The sequence below is a fragment of the Tauraco erythrolophus genome, chromosome 8, assembly GCF_009769465.1.
Source record: "Tauraco erythrolophus isolate bTauEry1 chromosome 8, bTauEry1.pri, whole genome shotgun sequence".
NCBI classification, from domain to species: Eukaryota; Metazoa; Chordata; class Aves; order Musophagiformes; family Musophagidae; genus Tauraco; species Tauraco erythrolophus.
This window is the reverse complement of record NC_141472.1, coordinates 14,842,227-14,866,054: the sequence shown is the minus strand read 5'-3', so window position 1 is coordinate 14,866,054 and position 23,828 is coordinate 14,842,227. Positions and strand designations below refer to the sequence as shown.

The 23,828-nt window shown below is 50.7% G+C and overlaps 1 protein-coding gene across 1 annotated transcript; it reads right to left on the bottom strand.

Annotated features, from left to right (window-relative positions):
* Nucleotides 1–3,810: 3,810 nt before the first annotated feature.
* FZD5 (frizzled class receptor 5) lies at nucleotides 3,811–5,541 on the bottom strand. Its single transcript, XM_009990177.2, has one exon. The coding sequence runs from the start codon at nucleotides 5,539–5,541 to the stop codon at nucleotides 3,811–3,813; it is 1,731 nt and encodes a 576-aa protein (XP_009988479.2).
* Between the last annotated feature and the right edge of the window lie 18,287 nt (nucleotides 5,542–23,828).

The window sequence follows — 23,828 nt, the reverse complement described above, 5'->3', positions numbered from 1 at the left end:
GGCCCTCCCCTTGCTCCGAAGCAGTGGCTCGAGGTAGGCAGTGGCTGGCCACTCGGCCAAACTTCTGCTTACTGAGTTGCTGAGGACACAGTGGTTTCCCCGGGGTTGGTGAGGATGACAACAAGGCTGCCAGTGAGGTGCTGGAGTTACTTCAGAAGGCAGGTACTGTCCACAGCTCCTTAAGAACGTGGTGCTGAGATGGTGCATGTCCCCTCCACACCCCAAAACAGTTGCCCTGTGCAAGATAGGATCAGCCTCTGACAGCATGTTTTGCCTGTACTTGAGCATGGGGAGGCAGATCATCCAGCACTGAGGAATCAGGTGAGTCATTCTGTGGCTGTCAGGTTTATCGCTGGCTGCTGGAATGCTGTTTCCAGGTAAGAGATCCTATCTAGTGGGATCTGGTGTGTGCCTACACACCTAACTAGATAGCAGAGTCCTGCACCATTAGTCACCACGCAGCCAGCCTTAACCCCTTGCTGTTCTTCCTAAAGTGCTCCTCCCAACATGCCAGAGCGCACAGCAGATGGCAACACGGACATTGAAATTGGTGTGCAGCAGCCCACTGGCTAAAAGCTGTTATCTGCTTGGCCTGAAAAGTATCAAAGGGCAACTCTTCAGGGCCTGATCTCAGCACAGGGTGACTGACTGATACAGTGCAAACTGTAGAACGCCAATAAAAGTTGATAGTTAACCCTCTTCTACCAGCGTGGTGTGACCTTGGCCTGTCAAGGAAACATGCTGTCAGCAAGGTCATGGGCACCAGCCAGCAGCACGGCAGCCCCTGAGGGTTAAACCCAATTCAGTGCAGAGCTGGGCTGCTGCACCCGGACTGGGATGCACAGCACTGTGGTGGGCCACTCACTGCAGGCCAGCAGTGAGGGTCTGGGTGCATGACAGCCCCACGCAGAGGGCAGCGCTGCATGCGGTTGTGTACACAGAACGTGCTATTCCCACGCCATGCAAGTGTAGCTGCTGCACCATCGCTAGGGATAAAAGCCCTGCACATTTCTCCACCACACGCCTCTCCATCCCCCCCACAGTTAAGTCTTTGTGGTAATTAAGAGTCTAGCAGAAGCAAAGAAAACAACACACAATCTTTTTTTTTTTTTTTGGTCCTCATAAATAACTAATCTCGATACTTCTCTTTGAATAAAATTTCTTCAGCTTTTCACAAAATATAGTACAGTTATTTAAACAATATGTTGAATAACATCAGTAACGGAAGAGGCAAAAACCAACAGGTAAATTGGCTGCAACATACAGGGCACACGGCAACGGCTCCTTTCCCCTGCCTGCCACTTGTTGCTGAGAAGCCAGGCTCAGACACAAGTTGATTGTATTAACCTACCATTAGATCAAAGCTGAAAATGCTCTTGTATTTTTCAACAGGCAACAGTTAGTAGCTAATCTTGGATTTTTTTTTTTTTAAAAAAAGCTTTACACGGTCAGTTGCACTTCGAAAAAAAAACAGAAACAACAAAACACCACCTTTGACATGGTTTTGTTCATTGTATTGCATGATGTGTGTTTAGCCGTATCTACAAAAGGCACTATAGAAAGAGAGGAGTCCAGTGAGGCGTGGATCGGAGCAGGTTGGAGCCATTTAATGCCCTGGATTACCACACAAGACTACCAACCGCACCTCCGAGCTTGACCTGCCTCACTGCTGAGAACACACCTGTCCCAAACCTGTACCAAAGGTCACTACGGCTGCTGTATGTACAAACCAGGCTATAATACAACTATTTACAGTGAGTAACACAACATGGTGAAATTCTGTCCACGGTGAAGTACTGCAACACGCAGGAGGGAGCGAGCCCTCTGTCACAAGAGTGCCGATACGTGCAGCCGAGAAGTCTCTGCCAAGCCCTCCATCCCGGCACTGCTGGCTGCTCTGGCCAGAATGCCCCAGAGACGCTCATGCAGTGCCTTGGCAATACCTTTATCAGTAGATGTACCACTCGAGAGGCTCCTCACTTCCCAGGCTTTGATTTTAAAATGAGGTGGAAACCTTCTTGACTGAAGTAGTCCAAGGGTGTCGAGAACAACTTCAGATCTTTGCAGTTCTGCAGAAGCAAAGGTGGCAGTTGTTCTCCAGTGCGCGAGTGCCAGGTCATGGTGCCATGCTTGAAGGAGGGCAAAAAAGAACTCAGGTAATGGCTGGGTGGTTACATATGTGATCACCACTTGGGGCATGAAAAAAATTTAAAAAAAAAAAATTAAAAAAAATCGGGCTTTCACAAGCGGGTTGAAGCCAGAGGCAGCCTTGTCTTGCCAGCCGTGCCCCACCCCGTGCCACAGCTGAAGCCCCTTGCCTGGGCTGCATTCGGTGAAGGTGACAACAGGTGTGTGTCCCCCTCACCCTGCCATCATTCTGCTTATTGAAACCCGGCCGTCACCACTGCCTAATGCCAGGCACCAGCTCTGTCACTGCTCTGCTGCTGCCTGAACTGGGGAAGTGAAAAAGGCTTGGGAAGCTGGAGGAAAGGGAGTACGAGTGCTTTGCTGAGTTTTCCTAAATTAACTGCTAACTCTCGAACCCGACACTGTCTCTGACAGAGGTGCAGCTTTGAAAAAAAACAGCAAGAAGCGTTGCAGCTGACTGGTAAACCCAGCTGCTGCCCAGGAGAGACAGACTGCTGCGGGGCTCGGAACCCCCCACGCACTCACACGTGCAGCCAGCCCCGTCGGGTTGGCTGTGCCCCACTCAGCCGCTGCCCTGCAAGCCCTGGCCGGCCAGCGGGGTGCCGGGGCTGCCCACCTTGCCCCAGTAACCTGCACAGCATGAGGGAGACATAAGAAACACCCTCGGCTGCAGGAGTGAGAGGTGCGGAGCAGCCACGATCCCTTTCCGGAGCACACGGTGGCTCAGGAGGAGGCTGTCCTCAGTGCCGGAGCCAGCAGTGTCCCGGGCTCCTCGCAACCCCAGTGCTGGGCAGGCAGCACCGCCGCTGCTGCTCACGCAGTCCCTTGGCTCTCCGGGACAAGTTGCTCCACAAAGGCGGCAGCCGGAGCTGCAGAGCTGAGCCCACCAGCACCAGCCCCCACCTGCCCCAAGCCCCCCACCCAGGGAGAGCCGGCACGCGTCTGCCTTGGGGAGAAGGGACCTGCAGAGCCACCTGGGCCCTGCTGGGACCCTGCCCCTTCCCACCTTGAGGGCTGGATGGCAGATCTTCTCTGCAGCCTCTTCCTCCTGCACTGCCACCACCGGCACAGCCCCTTCCCCCCTGCCCAGCCGAGCAGGCCCAGTGGCAGCATCGCACCCGGGACCCCAGCCCTCTCCTCCGCCACACACAGCTGTGCCCAGGGTGCAGGGAGGCAGCCCCCACTGCCAGCTCTGCCCAGCCCCCTCGCATCCACCCGGGCTCTGGTGAGCCCCTCGGTGACAGCACCAGCACATCACCCCAGGTTGGGCGCCATCACCCGCCCTGCCAGTTGCAGCTTCTCCCCTTCACCCCGGCACCAGCAAGACCTGCTCAGAGGCTCATGGTGGGACACAAATCAGCACTCGAGGGCTACTTGACCCCAAACAGGGCACGGGACACCAAACGGGGCATACATCATAGCACCAGACTCCATGCCTCCCTGTCCCTCTGCCCCCACATCGCTGGCAGCACCTCTACCTGACCTGCCCGGGGCCACAGCTGCTCTGCGCCCCACAGGCGCACACACTTGGTCCTGGGCAGCACCACCATGGTGGGGCTGAGGACTCCCGGGGGTGGCCCAGCTGCCACCCCCCTCTTCTGTGGCCCAGGGTCTTTGCAACCCTCTCCTCCCTGTGGCTGGGGTCACCGAGGCTCCCTCTGGTCACACGTGGGACAGCGGGACCTGCTTGTGGTAGGAGGCCATGCTGGGCAACACCGTCCTGCCCGCCAGTGCCGGGCTGGCCTCACCGTACATGGAGGCGCCTGTGGGCTTCCTGGCCCGACAGCAGCGGGCTGTGAAGCGCCTCCAGGACTCAAGTGTCTTGCTGGACCAGATCCAGACGCCAGAGGTAATGCCCACCACAAGGCACATGAAGTACTTGAGCATGAAGACAGCATAGTCAGGCTTGGGGCGGTGGGGGTCCCCCGGGCAGGAGCAGTTCTGCGCCCGCTCCCACGCCTCCCGGTTGTGCTGCTCGTAGATGTAGCAGGCGATGACGATGGTAGCGGGCACAGTGTAGAGCACAGTGAAAATGCCGATACGAATCATAAGCTTCTCCAGTTTGTCGGTCTTGGTGCCACCCTGCTTGATCACGCTGCGGATGCGAAAGAGTGAAATGAAGCCAGCCAGCAGAAAGAGGCTGCCGGTAAAGAGATAAACCACCAGCGGTGCCAGCACGAAGCCCCGCAGGTTCTCTAGGCTCTGGTTGCCCACATAGCAAACCCCGGCCACTGGGTCACCATCCACGGAGCTGAGTGCCAGCACAGCAATGGATTTGGCGCTGGGGATGAGCCAGGCGGCCAGGTGGAAGTATTGCGCGTAGCTAGCAATGGCCTCATTGCCCCACTTCATGCCAGCTGCCAGGAACCAGGTAAGGGACAGGATGACCCACCAGATGGAGCTGGCCATGCCGAAGAAATAGAGGAGAAGGAAAACTACGGTGCAGAGGGCAGGGCCCGTGGTCTCATAGTGGATGTGGTGGTGCTCCGGGTTGCAAGCCACATTGGCATGCCCTGCCACCAGCCGTACGATGTAGCCCACAGAGACGAACAGGTAGCAAGCAGAGAGGAAGATGATGGGGCGCTCGGGGTACTTGAAGCGCTCCATGTCGATGAGGAAGGTGGCCACAGTGGTGGAGGTGGAGAGGAAGCAAAGGATGGACCAGAGGCCAATCCAGAAGGTGGCGAAGGTCTTCTCATCCTGGGTGAAGTAGGGCTGGTAGCAGGGGATGGCGCAGTTAGGTACCTGCCCAGTCCTGATGCGGTTATACAGCGGATGGGACTCCTTGGAGATGGGGATCAGGGGCGCTTTGCACTTGCAAGTCCGGCCACAGTCCGGCCCCGAGGGGCGCTGCCCGCCAAGCGGCGTCAGGTTTTTGGCTGCATCCTTGGCCGGGCGTGTGGGCTTCCCGAAGAAAGGCGGCAAGGTGGTGGCTTCCGTGCGGTTGTATCCCATGCAGAGCACCTCAGTGTCCCCCAGCACCGGCAGGCTGTCGCAGCTCATCCTCTCGGGCCAGGCAAAGCCGTACTGCTGCATGATGGGCGAGCAGCCCGCCTTGGCCCGCTCGCAGACGGAGCGGCACGGGGGCAGCGGCTTGGTGTAGTCGGGCAGGCAGATGGGGGTGTACATGCTGCAGAGGAAGAAGCGCAGGTCCGGGGAGCACTGGATCTCCACCAGCGGCCAGAACTGGTGCACCTCTAGCCCGGCCTCGTCCTGCGTGTCGTGGTTGAACTGGTTGGGCATGTAGGTGAGGTTGTAGCCGATGCCCTTGCACATCGGCACCGTGATCTCCTGGCACACCAGCGCCTTGGAGGCGGCGCGCCCCGCCGCCGGCAGCCCCAGCAGCAGCGGCAGCCCCAGCAGCAGCGGCACCGGCAGCCCCCGGCCACCCATCGCCGCCGCACGTCCTACCGCCGCCGCATGCCCCGGGCGCCCGCCGCCGCCCGCCGCCGCCGCCGCCGCGCCGGGAGCGGGGCCCCGCCGGGACCGCCGCTGCCGCCGCCGCCGCCGCCACCTGCGCTCTGGGGCGGGCGGGCGCCCTCGCGCCGCGCCGCGCCCGCGCCCCGCCCCTTGCCCCGCCCCCCGCCCCGGGACCGCCCCGGGACCGCCCCCAGCCCCGCCCCCCGCGCTGGCCCCGCCCCCGCCGACGCTCCCGAGGGCCGCGCCCGCCCCGGGGCACCGAGTCCCGCGGCGGCGGAGCGAGGCGCCCCGCCGGGACACCGCGCTGCCCTCGGCCCCCCCCTTCCCCTGCCCGGCCCTGGCTGTCGGAAGCGGCCTGGCGGACCCTCCGCCCGCCCAGCGGGAACCGGCGGCGCCGCCAGCCCCAGCGCCGCGCCGGCCCGGCTTCCCCTCCTCGGCGTGAAGAGCAAAGCGGGACGGGGGCAGCGGCCAGAGGAGGAGGAGGCAGGCGGCGTCTGCGGTGCTGCTGCCGCTTCGCGCCCTCCTCTTCGGGCCCTTCAGCCCCTCTCCGCGGGAAGGGGCCGGAGCCTCACCCTGCCCTAACGGGATGGAGGGAAAGGCGTGCGGGGGCCCTGGCCCGCTTTTGCCTCGCTCCGGCCATCGCACGCCAGCCCGGGTACAAGGGTCACGGCAGCATCTCCCGCTGCCTCCTGCTGCTGCTGCCTGGCGGGGCAGCGCTCCCGCCTCCCGGAAAGCTGAGCCTCCGCAGGGAAGGGAAACCGGCCCTGCCCGCGCCCGCCCAGCTGGCAGGGCGCAGGCAGCTGTGCTACCACATTCCTGGCCTGGGCTCCCGGCCGGCTCCCTGCTCCACCTCGGAGCCGCAGGAGATGTTTGCTGAACTGTTTTCCTCCCAAGCAGGCGGCAGGCGTTGGAGCGCAGCGCGAATGAACGAAGCCGGCGCTTTCGAGAGACCCTGCCCGGGGCAGAGGTCCCTTCCCACGGCTCCGGGAAACGCGGGCTCCTGCCGGAGCTACGGCCATGATGGCACTCAGCTGCCCGGCATAAGGAGTGTGAATCTGTGTCCTAGCAAACACCTGAATTACCAGCTCGGGTTTCAGCTGCTTCCACCGCTCCTGAAGTCCACAGCACATCCAGGGTACGCAGCGGAACAGACCTGCTTCACAAACCAGATTTGGGGATCACAGGCTGCACCCGCTAGGGTAGTGCCCTTATTCTGGCCAAAGAGGAAGGCTGCTCCCAAGCCCTTGCACAGGAGCTCCTCACTCCTCCTCTGTGGAGGGGGATGGAAGGGCAATTTGGACCAAAGTACTCGCATCCAGCACTCCATCTGGTTCTGCTTGAAACCACTAGTCAAGACATACCCTCAGCACATCACAGAGTCAGCTCATGTTCAGGCCTGGTGCTGGGGAATGCCAGCACCCAAAATCTCATGCACTCAAAATCCCCTCACCTGCATCCACAGCCCAGAAAGCAAAGACTCAAAGCACATGTCTTCCTCCCAGAGGTAAAACCTGGCTTGTCTACCACTGTGTGGCCAGCGACTCTTGTGCCTATCAACAGAGCACTGATTGCTGCTACCACACACCAAAGTTCTCAGGGATTTTAAGGCCAGAGACCTCATTACCACCTCCTAAATCCTCTGTGTCTTCGAGTCCACCCAGTCTAGGCATGCACATCATTTGGCACAGTCAACCTTGACATTTAACAACTTTAAAAAGAAGGCAAAATAAAAGTTCAAGTCTCCATACTTTTTTGCTTTACGCCGTAAGTTTTGCCTGTAATAAAGACATATGGAAGAGAATTACAAGTCGTGTTCCTTTGGAACACAGTGGCACATCCCCGTAGCAGGAGACATAACTTTTAATTCTCTTCAACAACAAGTTTCTGTGAACTAGCAGCCCAGCAGAAAGCAATCACAGACAGTTTCATTATGGCTTTCAGTTGATTATCCACATTATAGCTGAGAGCAGAGGGCAGCCTTTTTATTATCATCATTGCTGTACAATTAGAAAATGCTGATGAAACTCCACAAGAGCAGAAATTCTCTTTTTTTGCTGGTATTTTTTTCATTTTTATAAGTGTTTCCTTGGGCAGTATCTTGGTTTGATTTGACACACAATGCAGAACAGGTACGTAGGTGGGAAGAGAAAAGATAAGAAAGGGAAAATGGGGCAGCTCTTCATTTCAGTTAATCTATCAACTCTTGTAGCCTGGTTCAGGTTTCGCCACTCCTCCAGATGTATCTAATTCTTAGAGCCTGGCTATAAATAATGTCGTATTTGCTACACTGGGGACACATAAAATCCAATTAAAAGCCAGGTAGACATCTGTTGGCTTGCTCTGTGCTTCTGTTTCCTTTTTGTTTTTTATGAATACGTAGCAGAGCAACCAGAACAGGATTAAATATGGTGTAAGTGCAAGTACAGTTGATAGGCTTGTTATTCATCTTTACAGTGCAGTATGAGAGTACGGTGCTATATCCAGCACTATTAGTGACAGAAGCTGTGCCTGCACAAAACCTACCCTGACAAACCCTGGAGACAAAAGAGAAAGTGTTTCCCACCATTAAGAACTTGCTGTTGTTGTTAAAAAACTCTACAAATTGTTAGGAAATTGGTTTACCTTTAATCCATGTGCAGAGGTATTCATGAAGCTCCACCATGTAGGCAGGTCTGCTTGGGAGTCCAGCTAGCACCCCACGTGTGGCTCCAGCCCAGATGATATTGGGCATAGGCTGACAAAACGCGTCCTCATGGACATTGCTTCTACCCATTGAGGCATTTTCAGCTGGGATGCAGAAGTTTCTGACAGAAGCAGAAAGGAAAAAGGTGGTAAATATTTCTGTATTTGGTTCTTTCACTGCTGTATTGTCAGCCTGCGCTGTTTACCTGGACAAACTGCCTTTGTGAAGGATATTGTGACTTTGAAAAGAGTTTAGAAAAGGACTGTTAAGTGACCTTCCTTAGTAAAGACTAGCTATTGCCCTTGCCCTTGTCAGAAAAGTCAGCAGACTTTTGCAAAGAGCTTTTCAGTCCAGGCTCTGAGAAGGGACAAACCTGGGGAGCACTGATCTCACTCTTGGCTTTGCCTGTGCCAAAGCGGGGCAGGAGCCTCCTGCTCCTCTTGTGGCAGGACCAGCATGCTATCCCTGGCCCTCAACCCTTCTTGCTTGGAGCAGCAAATCCCAGTTCTGCCTGCACTGCTGACAAGTCTCTGGCTCCCAGGAAGGGTGCAGTGGGGGCCCAGTGCAGGTGACTATGGGCTCCCAGCACCGGTGGGCAGCCTGCCAGCCACCCCAGCTGGAGGCTGTGCTAACTCAGGCACTGCTCAAATTAGCAGTGACCCTTGATAATGAACTGCTTGAGCGAGGGGATGCTGGGGACCACGGGGTGGTTTGCAGCAGCACAAGACTGGCATGGCTGTGCCTTACAGCCTGCCACAGGTGCAGGAACGGACAGCCATCACGTCTGGCATCATGATGCAGCCCCCAGCCAGCTCCAGCACAGCAGACCCACCATGTACTGGTACAAAATGAGATCGGTGGTTCCTGTACGCACAAGACACGGTCGTACGCTGCACCAAGACATGTGTGCTTCTGCTCCCACCTGTGCTAAGTGTTTGCGTTCCCGCTTCAGAGTCGCAAGGCTGCGGGCTGCCAGCACTGCAAAGCCCACCACCAAGACTGACCTCGAGTAACTGGACCTGGAAGGGGCTCCTAAGTAAGAGACCAAGGTCCTTGCTGCCTCGCAGGCAGGGGGGACCTGGCAGGTAGGGAGACAGGGTGGGTCTTAGCCCTTCGCGAGCAGGCGGAGCAGAACGAGAATCTCCGCTGGCGTTTGTAGAAGGACCCTGGCACCTGAATCCTACTGAAGTGCAACAGCAGCAGGGGCAAACGTTTTCTCATGTGCCCGAATGATTTAAAAGCTGTGGGCTAGGGACAGGAATTCAAATTTAATTCACTTGAATGCTTTTCAGCATGGATGCCTTGTTGAAATTCCCTTGAAAATCCTCACCTATATCAATAGTGGGTTTTTTTATATTAACCTGTACAGTTACACACCTTAACATATTGCAGGAAAACAGAACCATGCCACACTGTGGTCGTACTCAAAAAGCTACAAGGAACTAGACAAGTTCTGAGTGAATTATTGCAAAACCTGATTTCTAACAAACAGTGACACAGACTTTAGCAACACCTGACACAAGTGCTGCAGTTTGTAGAACGCTACCAGAAGTTCGGATAAGTAAAACTGAAGCAAAATCAGGAAAAGTGGCTGCATTCGAAGCTCATCTTGCTGGACTCATCAATTATTACTTAACACTATTTGTGCGTACATATAAGTGCACATAAAATGTACACAATTAATTTCTGTTGGTGTCCCCAGGGACTGGGATCCCTTTCTGCAAGGCATGGCTGGTACAGTAAAGGAGTGTTCCTGTCCCGAGGTGTCATCAACACAGCACACAGAAGGCAGAGGCAGGATCAGGGCCATGGCCCAAAGGTGCAGGAAGGGTGGCTGAGGATGAGGAAGGGTCCCTGCCACGCCACAGCCCGGCCACCAGTGCAACCACCACAGCTGATCTTCACATCTCCCAGCTGTGATTTACACAATGCTGAGAAAAGGAGAAGGCAGTGAACTTTACATTTGATTTTCCTGGGTGGCATAGTGCAGCCTGAAACTTTTCAGATACGTAGCTTTTGAAACACATCACGCTGTGCTGGTTTGTTTTGGGTTTTTTTTTGCACATTGGCCCTTGAAAAGAAAACAGTCTCCATAGTGAAGCTGACATGATAAATTAGTATGGCACTGGCAAAGCCCTCACTCTTCATTGGGCAAATACTTATTTATGGACTTTCAAATTGTGGCTTATATAACAACAGGGTGAGTGACTTTCAAAAAAACCTCCGCCATGTATTGACCTGATGGAGCCTAATGGGTCCTTCAGACCAATTAGGATTTATTGTGTTAGCATCTATTGTGTATAGAGACCATTTTAAAAACATGTGTTATTTACCCAGAAGGCAGTAATGACTGTTTAAATACACAGTTAGATTGTTTCTGAAATGCTTGCTGCTCTATACATTGCAAAGAAGTTACTCCAAGTATTTTTCAGAGTTAAATACTTTGCTCTATTGGGATTTTCAGGCAGGGTGATTGTACTGCACATACATTTGTATGCTTACAGCTGTAAGTGAGTTGAGCTCTCAGGAAAGCTGCCAAATGAGCAACCTTAAAGCATGAAATGTGAGATTTTTTTCTTGACCAAGTGCTCACCTCTCCAGTGGTCTGAGCAGCTCAGGCCGTTTCCCAGCTGAGAGAGCAGGGCATTTCCCATCGACCACCCAAGTTTTGGCCTGTCCAGCAAAGGTTAACAGCCATGAAGCTGTGGTTTCCACCATGGCATAACTAACCCTCTCTGTGCATGTGAGGTGGGACAATCACAACTTCCCTGTAACCTACCAGGGACCAGCATGGAAAAAATACAAGTGCTGGCGCCTGAATCCTGGTGCAGATTTGAGAAGCCTGACTGCTGGCCAGGCTCCTCGGCAGGAGTGAAGGAGCATGGCTTTACTGCCCGGCAAAGATTGGCACTGCTTACACCAGCTTTGACTCTGACCACGAGTAAAACAAAACCCCAACTCATACATGGGAGCTATCGAATGCCTCTATGAAATAATAACGATATAGACTAATTACTGCTTGCTTTATCTTCAGATCAATGCTGTTTTGACCAATGTAATCTTTAAATGGGTATTTCCTTTTTCTGCCCTCTCCTTTGCTGTAGGAGATCTTCTGGGTGAAACTGCTCAAAGCAGTTCAGCTTTGGCACAGTGCTTTCCCTGCCCTGCCTCAGGCCACCACCTTCGGAAACTTGCTTACATGTTCTTGTTTTACACCAAAATTAAAACAGTATCTCTGTTACAGTTGCAGTACTTTATTTCCAGGGACAAAAGTACTAAGCAGTTTTCTAATCCAGCAAAGAGACAGAGACAGGTTTGAGAAACCTCTGCTTGAAAATGTTGTAGCAAATACTTCAGAGTTAGGATGCAAGTTTGCAATGGCTAACATGCAAAATTCTCTGGAGAAAACACTGAAGCTGCCTGGACTGAAGCTGGCTGAAACTTGCAACTTCTGTTTTTTGGAAAATTCTAATGTTAAAAACAACACTAGTTTGTGCCAAACAGGGCAACCTGCCCATGCTTCCGAGAAATCCTGCAGCATCAGGAAAAGCCAAGAGGTTTCCTGTCATAACATGGAGAAGTCCTCGAAGCCCCCTGCCCAGGGAGGCCTTGGGAGCACAGGACGCGGGAGGTCCCGGAGCGGGGGACACGGAAATCCTCGGGTGCCATAGGCTTGCTGGGAAACCAGGCAGACTTCAGCCAGGAATCAGCCCGGTGAGCACTTGTTCCTTAGGTCCTGCTTGGCTTTCAGAGAAAGTCGGTCAGTCAAAAGAGAAATGTTTCCAAGAAACTCTCTTTCTATGCTGAACTGGTACTTTACAAAGAAACTGCTATCAGTATGAACATCTGCAGTTATGGGTGGTCTCTCCTGGCCTTAAAATTCTATGAATTAGTGAAAAACGTGTGATAACAAGTGTCGCTGTTAAGAGCAAATTCAGTCTGTGTTCAGAATAGTTCAAGTTCAATCTGGCCTTTCCTGACTATACGAACTTTCGTACAATCGAAATAGGTTTCAGACACATACGCCACTTTGACTGCATTTCCTCACTAACCTCTCAAGACACTGTGATCAAGATTTTCCAGATGCAGTGATTCTGGACCCTCTTGAGGCCACCTTAAAGGATCTTTATTTCCAGAAATTGTTACGGACCTGTCCTCTGGAAATCGGACTTCTTTAAGACATGCCACATCGCCCACCCAACATCTGAGGCAACCAAAATTGACTCAAAATTCGAAAGTTTTATCCTGTATGTGTACTCACCTACAGTACCCTAGAAGGAGGAAGTTCATATGCAATACACACGTGCTGTGTTTTCAGTAAAACAGTTCCATTTTAAAGATGTGTTATTTACCCAGAAGGCAGTAATGACTGTTTGAATACACCGTTAGTGTAAGTATCAAGGCCAGAGACCTCCTGAAACAATGTCCTCTCCCTGACCTTTCAGGCATTCTTGCTAAGACCAGGCACTTCAGAATCCCAGTATCTGCTTTTGACATCCTTGAAGTGCTTGACATGGAGCTGGAGGAATATTTGGAGCTAAGGCTTAGTGAGTCATGTCATTCACATCAAATGAACCACATTATGTTGAAACACAGATTTAAATCCCTGCATAATCAACATTCATTGGACACAAGTAAAAAGAGACAGAAACAGATGAAAAGGCAATTAGCACTAGCTGGAATTATACATGTTTTGATTACTTTTTTCTCAACTCATTCATGGGATAATGTGATACACAGGTCAAAGGGATTTTTGGAAAGTATGTTGCTAGCAACCTTCATATTCAGGCATTAGTTAGATGTGAAGAATTAACACATGCAAGTGATCCACAGAACTCAATCTTAAACAGCAACGGCTTTAGCAGGGACTGGTGTTACAGAATCAGAGCACATCAAGAGATTTGCTGGGCAAACGAAGGAATCATTCTCTAAATCTTGTACGTCATGGCCACGTGCAGCACCATCAAGCACACAATGATGTCACCCTGCTTTGGATATGTCCAGAGGTGCAAGAAAGTGCTCCAAAATACTTTAAATCCTTCCACGAGTGCTGGCACAGGGTTGCCAAAAATCTTTGATGACCAGGTTTTGTAGTCCTCTTACAGGCTCTTTTTCCCAAACTTATACGATCAAACTGATTTTATATAAATAGCAACAAGCTGACAAAAAAAGGTAGCTCAACTGCTCCAAAGATGTAGGTTCACACAGGTTAGCACCTTCCTTATGGCATGAAAATGCTGGAGTAGCTTTGTTCAGCTTTTTGCTCAGAGAAGTCTGTCCAGCTGCAGCAGAATTTACTCTCTGTATGTATTTCTCTTACACTGGTGAAACTAACTGTTCCACTATTTGGGACAAGGGAGCAGCCGAGCCCTTCTTCATGCCTCCCACAGGCTGGCACTGCCATACCCCAGCCCTTACGCTGTCACGAGGCAGACAGGACCCCACCGGGTGCACTCAGAGAAACTACCGTGCAAGCTTCCACCACGCAATTTCATTGTTTGCCCCTCACTGTGCTAGGTGCTGAGTGTACCTGCAGTACAAACAGGTGTCAGGCTGAGCAGCCAAGGAACACAAAAAATGGGAGAAAGGACAGGTAATTCTCCCTGCTTTTGCAGACAGAAAAATTCTGTGATTTGCCCTTATGGCCACACAGAGCAGGGAAATCAACCCTTCAGTCCTGAGCTGGAAAAAGACCATTCTGGCTCCTGCTGCAGACGCTGCTCTCTGTTTCCGTTCCACTAGAGCACATTAGGCTGACAACCTCCGGTGCTACACTGCAGGGATGCGAGGCTGCGCGTCCGTTCAGTCAGGGGCCAGACTGATTGTCCTGGAGACAAAATCCCTTTCTGGTAGAGGGGCAGTCTGGAGGGGAGTGAGACTGATTCCTTACCTGGGCTGGCCCGGCTGCATCGTGACAGGACTAAACATCCCTCTTTGGGGAGGAAGGGAGAGGGCAAGGTGAGAAGACAATGTAATCCTTTCAGCTGAGACTCTGCCAGGGATGTTGCTAATTAGCAGAGAGAGGACGTGTTGTGGCTGGTGAGAGACAGACACGTTCTGCGTTGCGAGACAGTGCCTTCAACCAGCTCTATCTGTGAGACACGTACACCATGAGCTCCCTGATCGCGTTTGCATCGCAGGAGCCATCCCAGCAACGCCAGCGGAGTCCTTGATGCCCGCTGTGCTGCCCTCAGCCTCGTGTGAAACCTGTGATGGGATTTTGAATGGACCAAAAGTCTTGGTTGTGAATCCTATTGTCACTGTTCTAATACAATCAAACTTATTTTGTATAGATGTACGGAGTGGCTGTGGCTTGCAGGTCATGGAAAAATAATGGAAAAAGAATGGTACTGGAGGAGCAGCTGCATTTCCTAAGCTTGCTCAGGTATCTTAGAGAGAGAGGAGTGTTGCACCTGTAGCTAACAGAGTAAATAAGGAGGTGTTTTCAGTCTCTACCCAAAGAGAGACAGTGGTCCAGAACTCTGTGTGTGTGTGTATCACTTTCACATGCTGCAGTTTAGAGATGTTTCCAGCAGAGACTACTAAATTTGGTCAGTTGGCATCTGGTCTAATTCACACTGAGCTGAATTCGCAAAAGCCCAGTTTAAGTTTGTGGGGTTGTGCTTGAGATGAGTGCTTGCTCCAGTACCCCTGTACCCAAAGATAGCCAAAACACACATCCATTAACTGAGAAGAGCCAACAAACTAACCACCAGGCCCTGCAGCTTTCTTCCATAGATTTTATTTAGATTCCCTGACAACATAAATAGAGTGAGTCATAATTTTGTGTTTCTCTGGACTTTCCATTTGGGATAAGATGCCCTGGATTTCTCCTCAATATTGAAGCTCATGTATGTGAGGTCAAACCTGCCTTACAGATCTTCTAACTTGGCATATTCAATTTCATATTCAATATTCATATTCAGCTCTGGAGTCCCCAACACAAGAAGGACATGGAGCTGCTGGAGCGGGTCCAGAGGAGGGCCACGAAGATGATCCAAGGGCTGGAGCACCTCTCCTATGAAGACAGGCTGAGAGAGTTGGGGCTGTTCAGCCTGGAGAAGAGAAGACTCTGGGGTGATCTTATCACAGCCTTCCAGTACTTAAAGGGGCCTACAGGAAAGCTGGAGAGGGACTTTTCACAAGGGCGCGTAGTGATAGGACAAGGGGCAATGGCTTTAAACTGAAAGAGGGGAGATTTAGATTGGATATAAGGAAGAAATTTTTCACTCAGAGGGTGGTGAGGCACTGGAACAGGTTGCCCAGAGAAGTTGTGGATGCCCCATCCCTGGAAGTGTTCAAGACCAGGTTGGATGAGGCTTTGGACAACCTGGTGTGGTGGAGGGTTTCCCTGCCCATGGCAGGGGGGTTGGAACTAGATGATCTTTGAGGTTCCTTCCAACCCAAACCATTCTATGATTCTATGATTCCCGAGGCACAGCTCTGTTGGGCACATCAGCTCCTGACTAAACCCAGTACGAGCAGTCGAGATGAGCTGAGACTGATAACAGCAACAAACTGATCTCTGCAAAAGTAGAGATTAAACATGTTCAGCTGCACACTAATGCAGCCACCCAAGGTAAGCCCAAGCCATGCTGGGCCAAAATGTGCTTTAAGATATTCTGGACGTACCAGTGAAGGCCTCAGTGTGACTGAGAGCTGGCACAGAAACCAAGGGAAAGGGGTGGATGCAGGTGCTGTTTGCACTGTGCAGACTTTCGTGGAGAGAGGAGGGCGAGGTTTGGTCTTCAGCCTGAGCAGATTCCTCACCACCACTAAGCTGAAAGAGTTGCTATCAGCCCTTTCCCTAAACAGATCATAAAAACCTGTACAGGTGACTATTTTATGAGCAAAGAGGGAAACAACAGAAGTAGAAGAGAACAGCAGCAGTGACCTCCAAGGCTCTGCTGGGTGAAGAGAGACAGGCCATGGACAAACACTGCCCAGCGTGTTGTGCCAGGCTGCAAAAAGGGACAGGGCTGCTTCAAAGGTCCGTGACACGGGCATAGTGCCGATCCCAAAACTATACCCCTGTGCCCTGCTCTGACTGCTAAGTACCTCCTGAAGTTGGCTACAAGCTTTAGAGAATGAAATCCAATTTACCTGCCACAAAGAAGAGCTGGACGGGGCCTCCCCCGAGCGTGGCGGGTAAAGGAGGGCTGCCAATTCCCATCCCTGAGCTGCTCCCCTCCCGGCCGGATCCGGAGGGAAGGGGGAAGGGGCAGCAGTGGCAGTAAGCACAGGAACAATTCACTGGAGAGCCACAGCGCTCTTTGCAGTTTGCCCACTAATTACTATTAAGCCCTGGTTCCTTTTTGTGTTCCAAGGGGCGTCTTCAATGCGGCTGAGCTAACCCCTGAATAGCAGACTTCGCCCCCCCGCCCCTCACTACCTCTCTCCACAACCCCCCCTTTTTCTTTCCTCTTTTTGCTTTTCCGATAGTATTTTCTGTCCATGTTGTGTAAGGCCCTAAATGAATCTTGACTGCCCCTACGGCCGACTGGAGATGCACAAAAGCGGCCCCTTCCAGCGGCCACGGCGCCATTGTGTGCCCTAACAATGCACTAATTGGCGGTGACAATTGTGCGGCTGGGGAGGGAGAGGGGGCCGTGGGGGGAGCATGGGTCTTTTCCAATCAGTGGGGCAGGTCAATGAAAAGAGGAGTGTGAGGAGCGAGAGACATGCTCTGCTCCGTGTCTCCCCTGCATGCACGTCCCTGCCAGTCCCGAGCGGTTTGCTCCAACATCTCTCCCAAATGCCTATGGAGAAGGGTAAAGCAAGTAATTTTAGTGGGTGGCTATGCAGAGCAGGAGATGTGCAAGCCAAGAGGGTCACCTCAGCCTCCCAGGCTGTCTCACCATCCCAGAGGCTGAAGAGCTCATGTGATGAGGACACCACTGAGATATTCATGGGAAAAGATCACACACAAAGCCACGGGGATGCCGGTGCTGCAGTGCTCTGCTCTGGACACGCACGTGAGAGTGCTCACCTCTGACTGAACTAAGCTTCAAGTCCCCTTCTTTTGCACAAGGACGGTGGTGTGCAAGGACAGGGTGTCCTACAGTGCTCTGCTGGGGTAGGTGGTGGTCCTGTGGAGTAGGAGCCTGCCATGCTGTTGGGAGTGGGGGAACGCACCTGGGCCACCTCTTCAGCACCAGCTGAGCTGAGGACCGGCAGAATGAAAGGGACATCAGGCGCCATGGGACTGAGGCTGTTTATTGCCTCTGTCACACCTCTCGGGACTCAGAGGAAGGGACCAACCCAGTCTCACACTGAGATTTGGCTGGAATGAGCCCATGGACTCTGAGAGCTGTCCCAGTGTGAAGTCAGCCCTGGAGTTTGGAGGCGGATGTATCTGACAAGTGAGAGAGATTTCAGCTGTACTCATTAGCTTCTAAGATGAAATCTGGGACAGGAAACAGCATGGGCAATGCTTCTGAGAAAGAAGTATGGAAGGCTCATCCAGTTGCCTAGGCTCAAAATTAACTCTGACAGTTGAGAGACATGGGGCCAGATGCTGAAGTGCTCAACACCTACCCACCTGTTTTCCAAACAGCCCATAATCAGCTCCTTCAGACAACAGTGAAGACCAGCAGGTGTGGAGCATTCTGGTTCCTGACAGGGAAAGTAAGGCAAGCCAGGCTGGCAGCAAACACTCAGGTTTATGAAGGGCTCTGAAATGTCCCTTCTCGACAGAGATGTTTCTCTTTTCTGAAGCTGGCTGATTTTTGAGAAGCATTGTCCAGAGCAGGGTCAGGAAGCAGGCAACTTTCCCACCCCTCACAGGACAGCTGTGGGACTGCTATGGCAGGCAACACTTCTGCAAAATGCTTTCATGGAAAATAACTACTTCCTGCATCTGGAAAGAAGCAGGAAAACACCCTCCCATGCAGTGGCATCTAACCAGGGAACAATTATGTAGGAACCACCTCTAGTGGAAGAGTAATACTTTTCTGTAGCAAGACAAACAGGTCCCATGTATCGGCAGGGCTTGGAGAAGAAATCTTGCCATAACCTCATGAAGAGCAGAGACAACGAGCAGGGAGGACAGAATGGAGCTGCAGACCCATGGGCAGGCAGGCAGTGTGCCTGGATCTAAATTCCCTGGTGCTCTGACTGATTGAGACTGGCATTTCAGTTTGGTCCACTACATATAAACACCGAGCTCAGCTGCAAAGTCTGGTCCTGCAGCCAAAACGTTGAGGGGAAGCCTACTGTGAGCCCAATGTGAGAAGAGGAGCTGCAACAGTCTAGAGCTGAAAGTGTGCCGAGTCCAGGGTGCATTATGTAGAAACCCTGGGACACTGAACTCTTGCCCTTTTCACCTCATGGCCACCCTGAGCACAGTATTTTTCTTCATGTCATCTCTCAGCTTTTAGGGGTCCTTGTCAGCATGTCTATGAAATAGCGGAGGACAGCTCAGCTCAGATACGTCCCTGCTCCCAGGAGAAACTCTCATCCCTCTCTGCTGATTGCAAGGTGGACTTGTCAGCTACATTAGGCTCCTAAAATTTAGTGGTGGCGATATCCTCCCTGAGACAAAATCACTAGTTACCTGCTCTAAACATAGTAAATGTGCCGCTTCTGCTCATCCTCCCCTAGCAGGCCTCCACGCAGCTCCTGCCGACAGCTATGGAAACATTCCCGTGGATTACCATGGGTGCTGGTAGCGGGCCTTATATAGTGAGACTTCTCTGCCTCCTCTTTTCCCTAAGCCCTTCACAGAAGTACTTTATTGTTTTATGACAGCGCAGTAACACTTGACATAAATCTCTAAGCACAGCTAACAATGTAAATACCGTGTAAATACCTACAGTAGAGACCCACATTTTATTATACTTCTGCCCTCTTTTACCTGTTATCACCCAGGGTTAACTCTCTGCTAGATGCACATGAATTTTATAAGGAATCTGCCAATTGTATACACTGCTACAGCTCATGTCTCTATAAACACCAGGAGTCCAACTCTGGTTCTTTCGCAACTGCAGCTTTCACTGGAGCAAGCAGAGCTTGTATCTGCTTGTATCTACATCACTCATGCTTTCTGTTAAATCAGGGACAAGCGCTCTTCAGAAGTGCAGAATCCAGCCAGAACAGGACATCTTGCAATACACACACAACAAACGACATCCACCAGTGTCACAAGCAATTGTGTGCTGACTTCTGATGACAGAATGGTGCTGGGGTCTCAGTTCTTCTACCCTAACCTTGCTCCCACAGGAGTCTGTACCCCTGCTCTCAGAAATCAGTGGGATTACTTGCTGGGCGAGGCACAATTCAGTGGAGAGACACTCATCATGTTTCATTACTTAGTTGCTGCACTTTAGGTACCTGCCTGCAGCGTCAGTCACAAATGAGATTAACTTATAACCTTTAGTGTTATGGAAGCACTTTGGACTAAACTGCTCCTTGCACACTGATTACATCTATTAATATCTTACACAGATTCAGTAACTTGCACTTTATTTTTAGACAATACTTAACTTCATTAACAATTCCTTCTTATTCACCTGTAAATACATCATATTGTACCTATCCTTAACACAAGCTGTTATCTGTCTTCTCTTGTTTTCCAGATGAGCCTTATAACTTCATTTTTAGTATCTGAGGCTAATGCCTCAAACTCAATTACAGAAAATCAAAAGTCACTTACTATAAACAGCAGATTGACTTTTTAGCATGTTTACAGCCTCAATGCCAAGTTTTATATTTGTCTACGCTTAAAATGGTTGGAATTTACTCCTGCTTGCCTTGGAGACTTTGTCTGGTTTTACTTGTGACACCTGATTATCTGAGATGCTTTTCACCACCTTCTCATAGCGGTAATACTCAGGCCTCTGGACCACTATTTTGGAGAGTATTTAGTTAAACAAGAACTATTTTAAAAAGATGATCCACAGCTACGCACACACACTCCCAGAATATTTTTGTTTGCCCTCAGCGTGCTTTTCACTGAAAAGGTATGGTAAGCCTCAGAGCTGGGAGATTCCTCTGTGTCCCTAAAGAAAGAAGGAGGAAGCTAGCTCTGTTTGGGTACATTACTGTACTGTAATCAGGATTGTATCATAAATGTTATGGAAAAGTTGAAAGAAAAAAATATTGTTTCCTTGAGCTTGGAGTACAGTTCTGGACAAGGAGCTTGTACTACTTGGTTTATTTTAGACAGTGTCCTCAGGACTTCATAAGCTTGTGGATGCTGCCACTTATTCCAGAAGAACAGCTGCATTACAGTTCTGCCATGTCTTAGAAAACCAGTCAACTTCCTGAATTAAACCAAATACTGTTAATTTTGGTCTAAGAGCTAGAAAGGTAACTTTTTAAAATTTCACTGTCCCGACCCTTAAGAGAAGAGCTGGAGCTTTGCTTGGCACGCCCAGGTGGAATGAAACATAACACCACTCATGGGACTTGGCCACAGGAGACGATCAACTCTGTTGGCTCAACCTATTGCATTTAACATGCGACAAGAACGTGAAAGAACAACATCCAAAAGACTGGCTGTTGGACCTAAGGGGTTATAAGGTTTGACCATGATCGCATATTCCCCAACATATGAGCTTATATGGTTATAAAATACTGACCTAGCCCACCAGCATGAGGAGTATCAACCGTGAAGAGAACAAGGTGGGTGGATACTGTGAGTGCCAGTCTGTCCCCCTTGCTCAGCATCAGAAACAAATGCCGTTTTGCTACTGTTTTCCAAGGGACCTGGAAGGCATGCTGCAATTCACAGTCTGACTAGTATTTTCTGTAACCTGCTGCGTTAAAGACTAGCTGATAAATTAAGATAAACGGTTAACAGAACAACCCAAAAAGCATCGTTTTTGGAGGAGTGCATGCAGGAGTTAAGAACAGGGCTGCCAATGTAAGGTTTTACTGGCAGAGTTACACTTCACTGGAGGGCATAGCTTTCATGTAATGACAACATACAACAGGGAAAAAAATTCCACCACTTCAGCTCCTGACTGAAACCAAAAGAAAAGGTGCTTGAAACTCCATCCCTACGTTGCCCATCACAGCTACTGGAGTATGTCCTTTCAGCAGCTTATTTCAGTGACGGTTCACAGACTGTAACTGAGCACAACAGAGAGGCTGGGAAGAGACAAGGAGGAGAGAAGCTGTGTAAATACAGCCACAGGAGGACAGAAAAAAACCCAACCGAAGTGCTCCTCCCAGGACTCCCTAGACCTCATGGTCTCTGCTCTATATTGATGGTTTTCTCACCGTGTCTTACAAGAGTGAAGTAAGGAGGGGAGGTGGCAGACAAAGGGGAAGGAGATGTCATAACAGAATTTGCTCACCTTGTAGTAAAGCAAATAAGGAGGAAGAGAAGGTCTTGCACATGGTTTTCTCATGCAGCTTGTGTGGTCCTGGTCAAACATTAACTCATTGCTTGTAGTTGATTTCATCACAGGGATGAAGTCCAAAGGTTCCTGCAGGAGAGAGCATTGACACTCCTGGTAGACTTCTGGTCTTTCTGAGGAGGGGCAGGAGGGCAGTGAGGGAGGGGATATATCCTTCTTGAAGGCCATGAGAGCATCGGGCTAGGTGTGCATTTCTCTGGGAGCTCTCAGGCAGGAGGTTTAAGCTTATAAGCTCCATCACAGCTCAGCTTTGCAATACTCAAGTCACTAAATCCACACCTCCAGGGAGGTGCAGAAGTTCCTCATCTGGTGCACTGGAAGAAGCAGACCAGAAGGGCAGGAATCATGCCTGCTCTTATATCCTGCCCTCCTAGCCCTTCAGTGGTCCCTTCAGTCAAACTGGCAGATGCCTCCCTTACTTAAGGAGGGATTCAAGGGATCCAAGGCCCTGAGCTTGGGACCCTTCTGGCAGAGGTCAATGTGACAGCCATGCAGTGGGGAGCTGCCTCACTATGCCTCCCATGTGCCTCCCAGGAACTCCGTATCCAAAGGTGCTCAACAACAACAGCTCCCAACAAGGTCACCTGGGAGCTGCTGGGGGTCAGCACCATCAAAAAAACAGGCATTTGTGGCTTTCAAAAAACACTTAAAGAGATTTAACTGGGAATCCAAACCCACAAAGCTTGATGCAGCCATTGACAGTATTTCCAAAGACCTCCTAGCACAGAACCAGGAACAGTAAATACCATAATTTGCTTAGATTTGGAAGACTTTCACCAACAGATTAGCATTTCTAAGGAAATTAGCAGTCTTTCAAAACTTGTCCTAACCACAGTGCAGTACCCACCAGAAGGCAAATTAAAAAGGACGAGTAACTTTTTTTTTAGTGTTTATTGAGAGTTGCCTTTATACATAAGGGACTGGTGCTCTGATGCTGTCACAAGTGAACCCAAATAAACCCTGCTCAAGTGTCAACGAGCAATTCAACTTAATGAATTTAAATTATAACATTATTACACATCAATAATAAATTAAGACTATTGCCTAGTAGTTGCAGATAATTTAAAAAAATCCTTGTCAAAAGTAAAAAAAAAAACAACAACAAACAAACCAAAACCAAAGAAACACAAGAACAATGAAACACACATAATTATGTTGCAAATAAGTTAACAGAGTAGCACACACCGGTTTTCCAAAAGATCAGGGTGCTCTGCCAGTGATGCTAAAATCCATCGCAAGTGCTGCAGGTGAGCTGGTGCTCCGACAGGAAGGAAAGCCTCAGCTGCCAGGGACAGCACCAGCCACTGCGCTTGCTGCTCATGCCCGGCTTCCCCCAGCTTCTAACTGCCTTTCCTAAAGCTGATTTGGAAGCTGCCTTTGTCGCTTAAAACCCTTCAAACACACGGTCTGCTCATGAACTCTTACTTTTGCTTAGCTGAAGTATAGAAGGGACTGGTATAAGTTAACCAGGTATCACAGGTATCAATGCCACTAAAAAACAGTCTGAAAACACACTTTAGTTTGGGCAAGATCAACTTTGTAGACAAGTGCAATCCTTTCCCACCAAAACACCACTGTGTATTCAAGGATTTATACCAGTTTAACACGTGGATTAGACACGAATATATAAACAACTTAGCCGCTAACACTTGTGCACGCAGATGAGACCTAACACACGTTGATCCTGGACAGCTGATAGCTTTCCAGGCCAGGATTTCTCTGATGGTGCCCACAATAGGCATCTTTGTGATTCGGATTAGTGGCAGCCCTAAGGAATTTGGATGAAATTGGCATTTTAAGATATGACCCAAGCCAGTTCGTGCACACCACACCACGGCTTTCAAGTAAAGAAGGACTTTGCACGTCATCATCCGGGCTATCTCCTCACTACGCTGCTAAAACACAGTGACAGCACCGCCGCTGTCAAACGAGATTCCTGCTCCTAGTGTCAAACGTGGACTTAAAAGGTCACAGTTGGTATGGACGTGTGCCCAGGGCTAAAATTTGAGCAGGTTAACCCTCTCTCTAAGATAACGCTGACCAAACCCTCACTGGGTTAGCTTTCAGGGAATCAGGCTGCATTAAAATTAAGTTTTGAGGAAACACTTTCACAGCACTGGACCCAGCTGTGCCACGCAGGTAGGGAGAGCCATAGCGGAGTCCCTCGCCACGTGGTGTGGGCTGACCAGTGGTTCCAAGAGGAGCAAAATGGC

Coding starts and splice junctions, on each gene's coding strand:
- FZD5 (XM_009990177.2), bottom strand. CDS start 5,541: ATGGGTGGCCGGGGGCTGCCGGTGCCGCTGCTGCTGGGGCTGCCGCTG.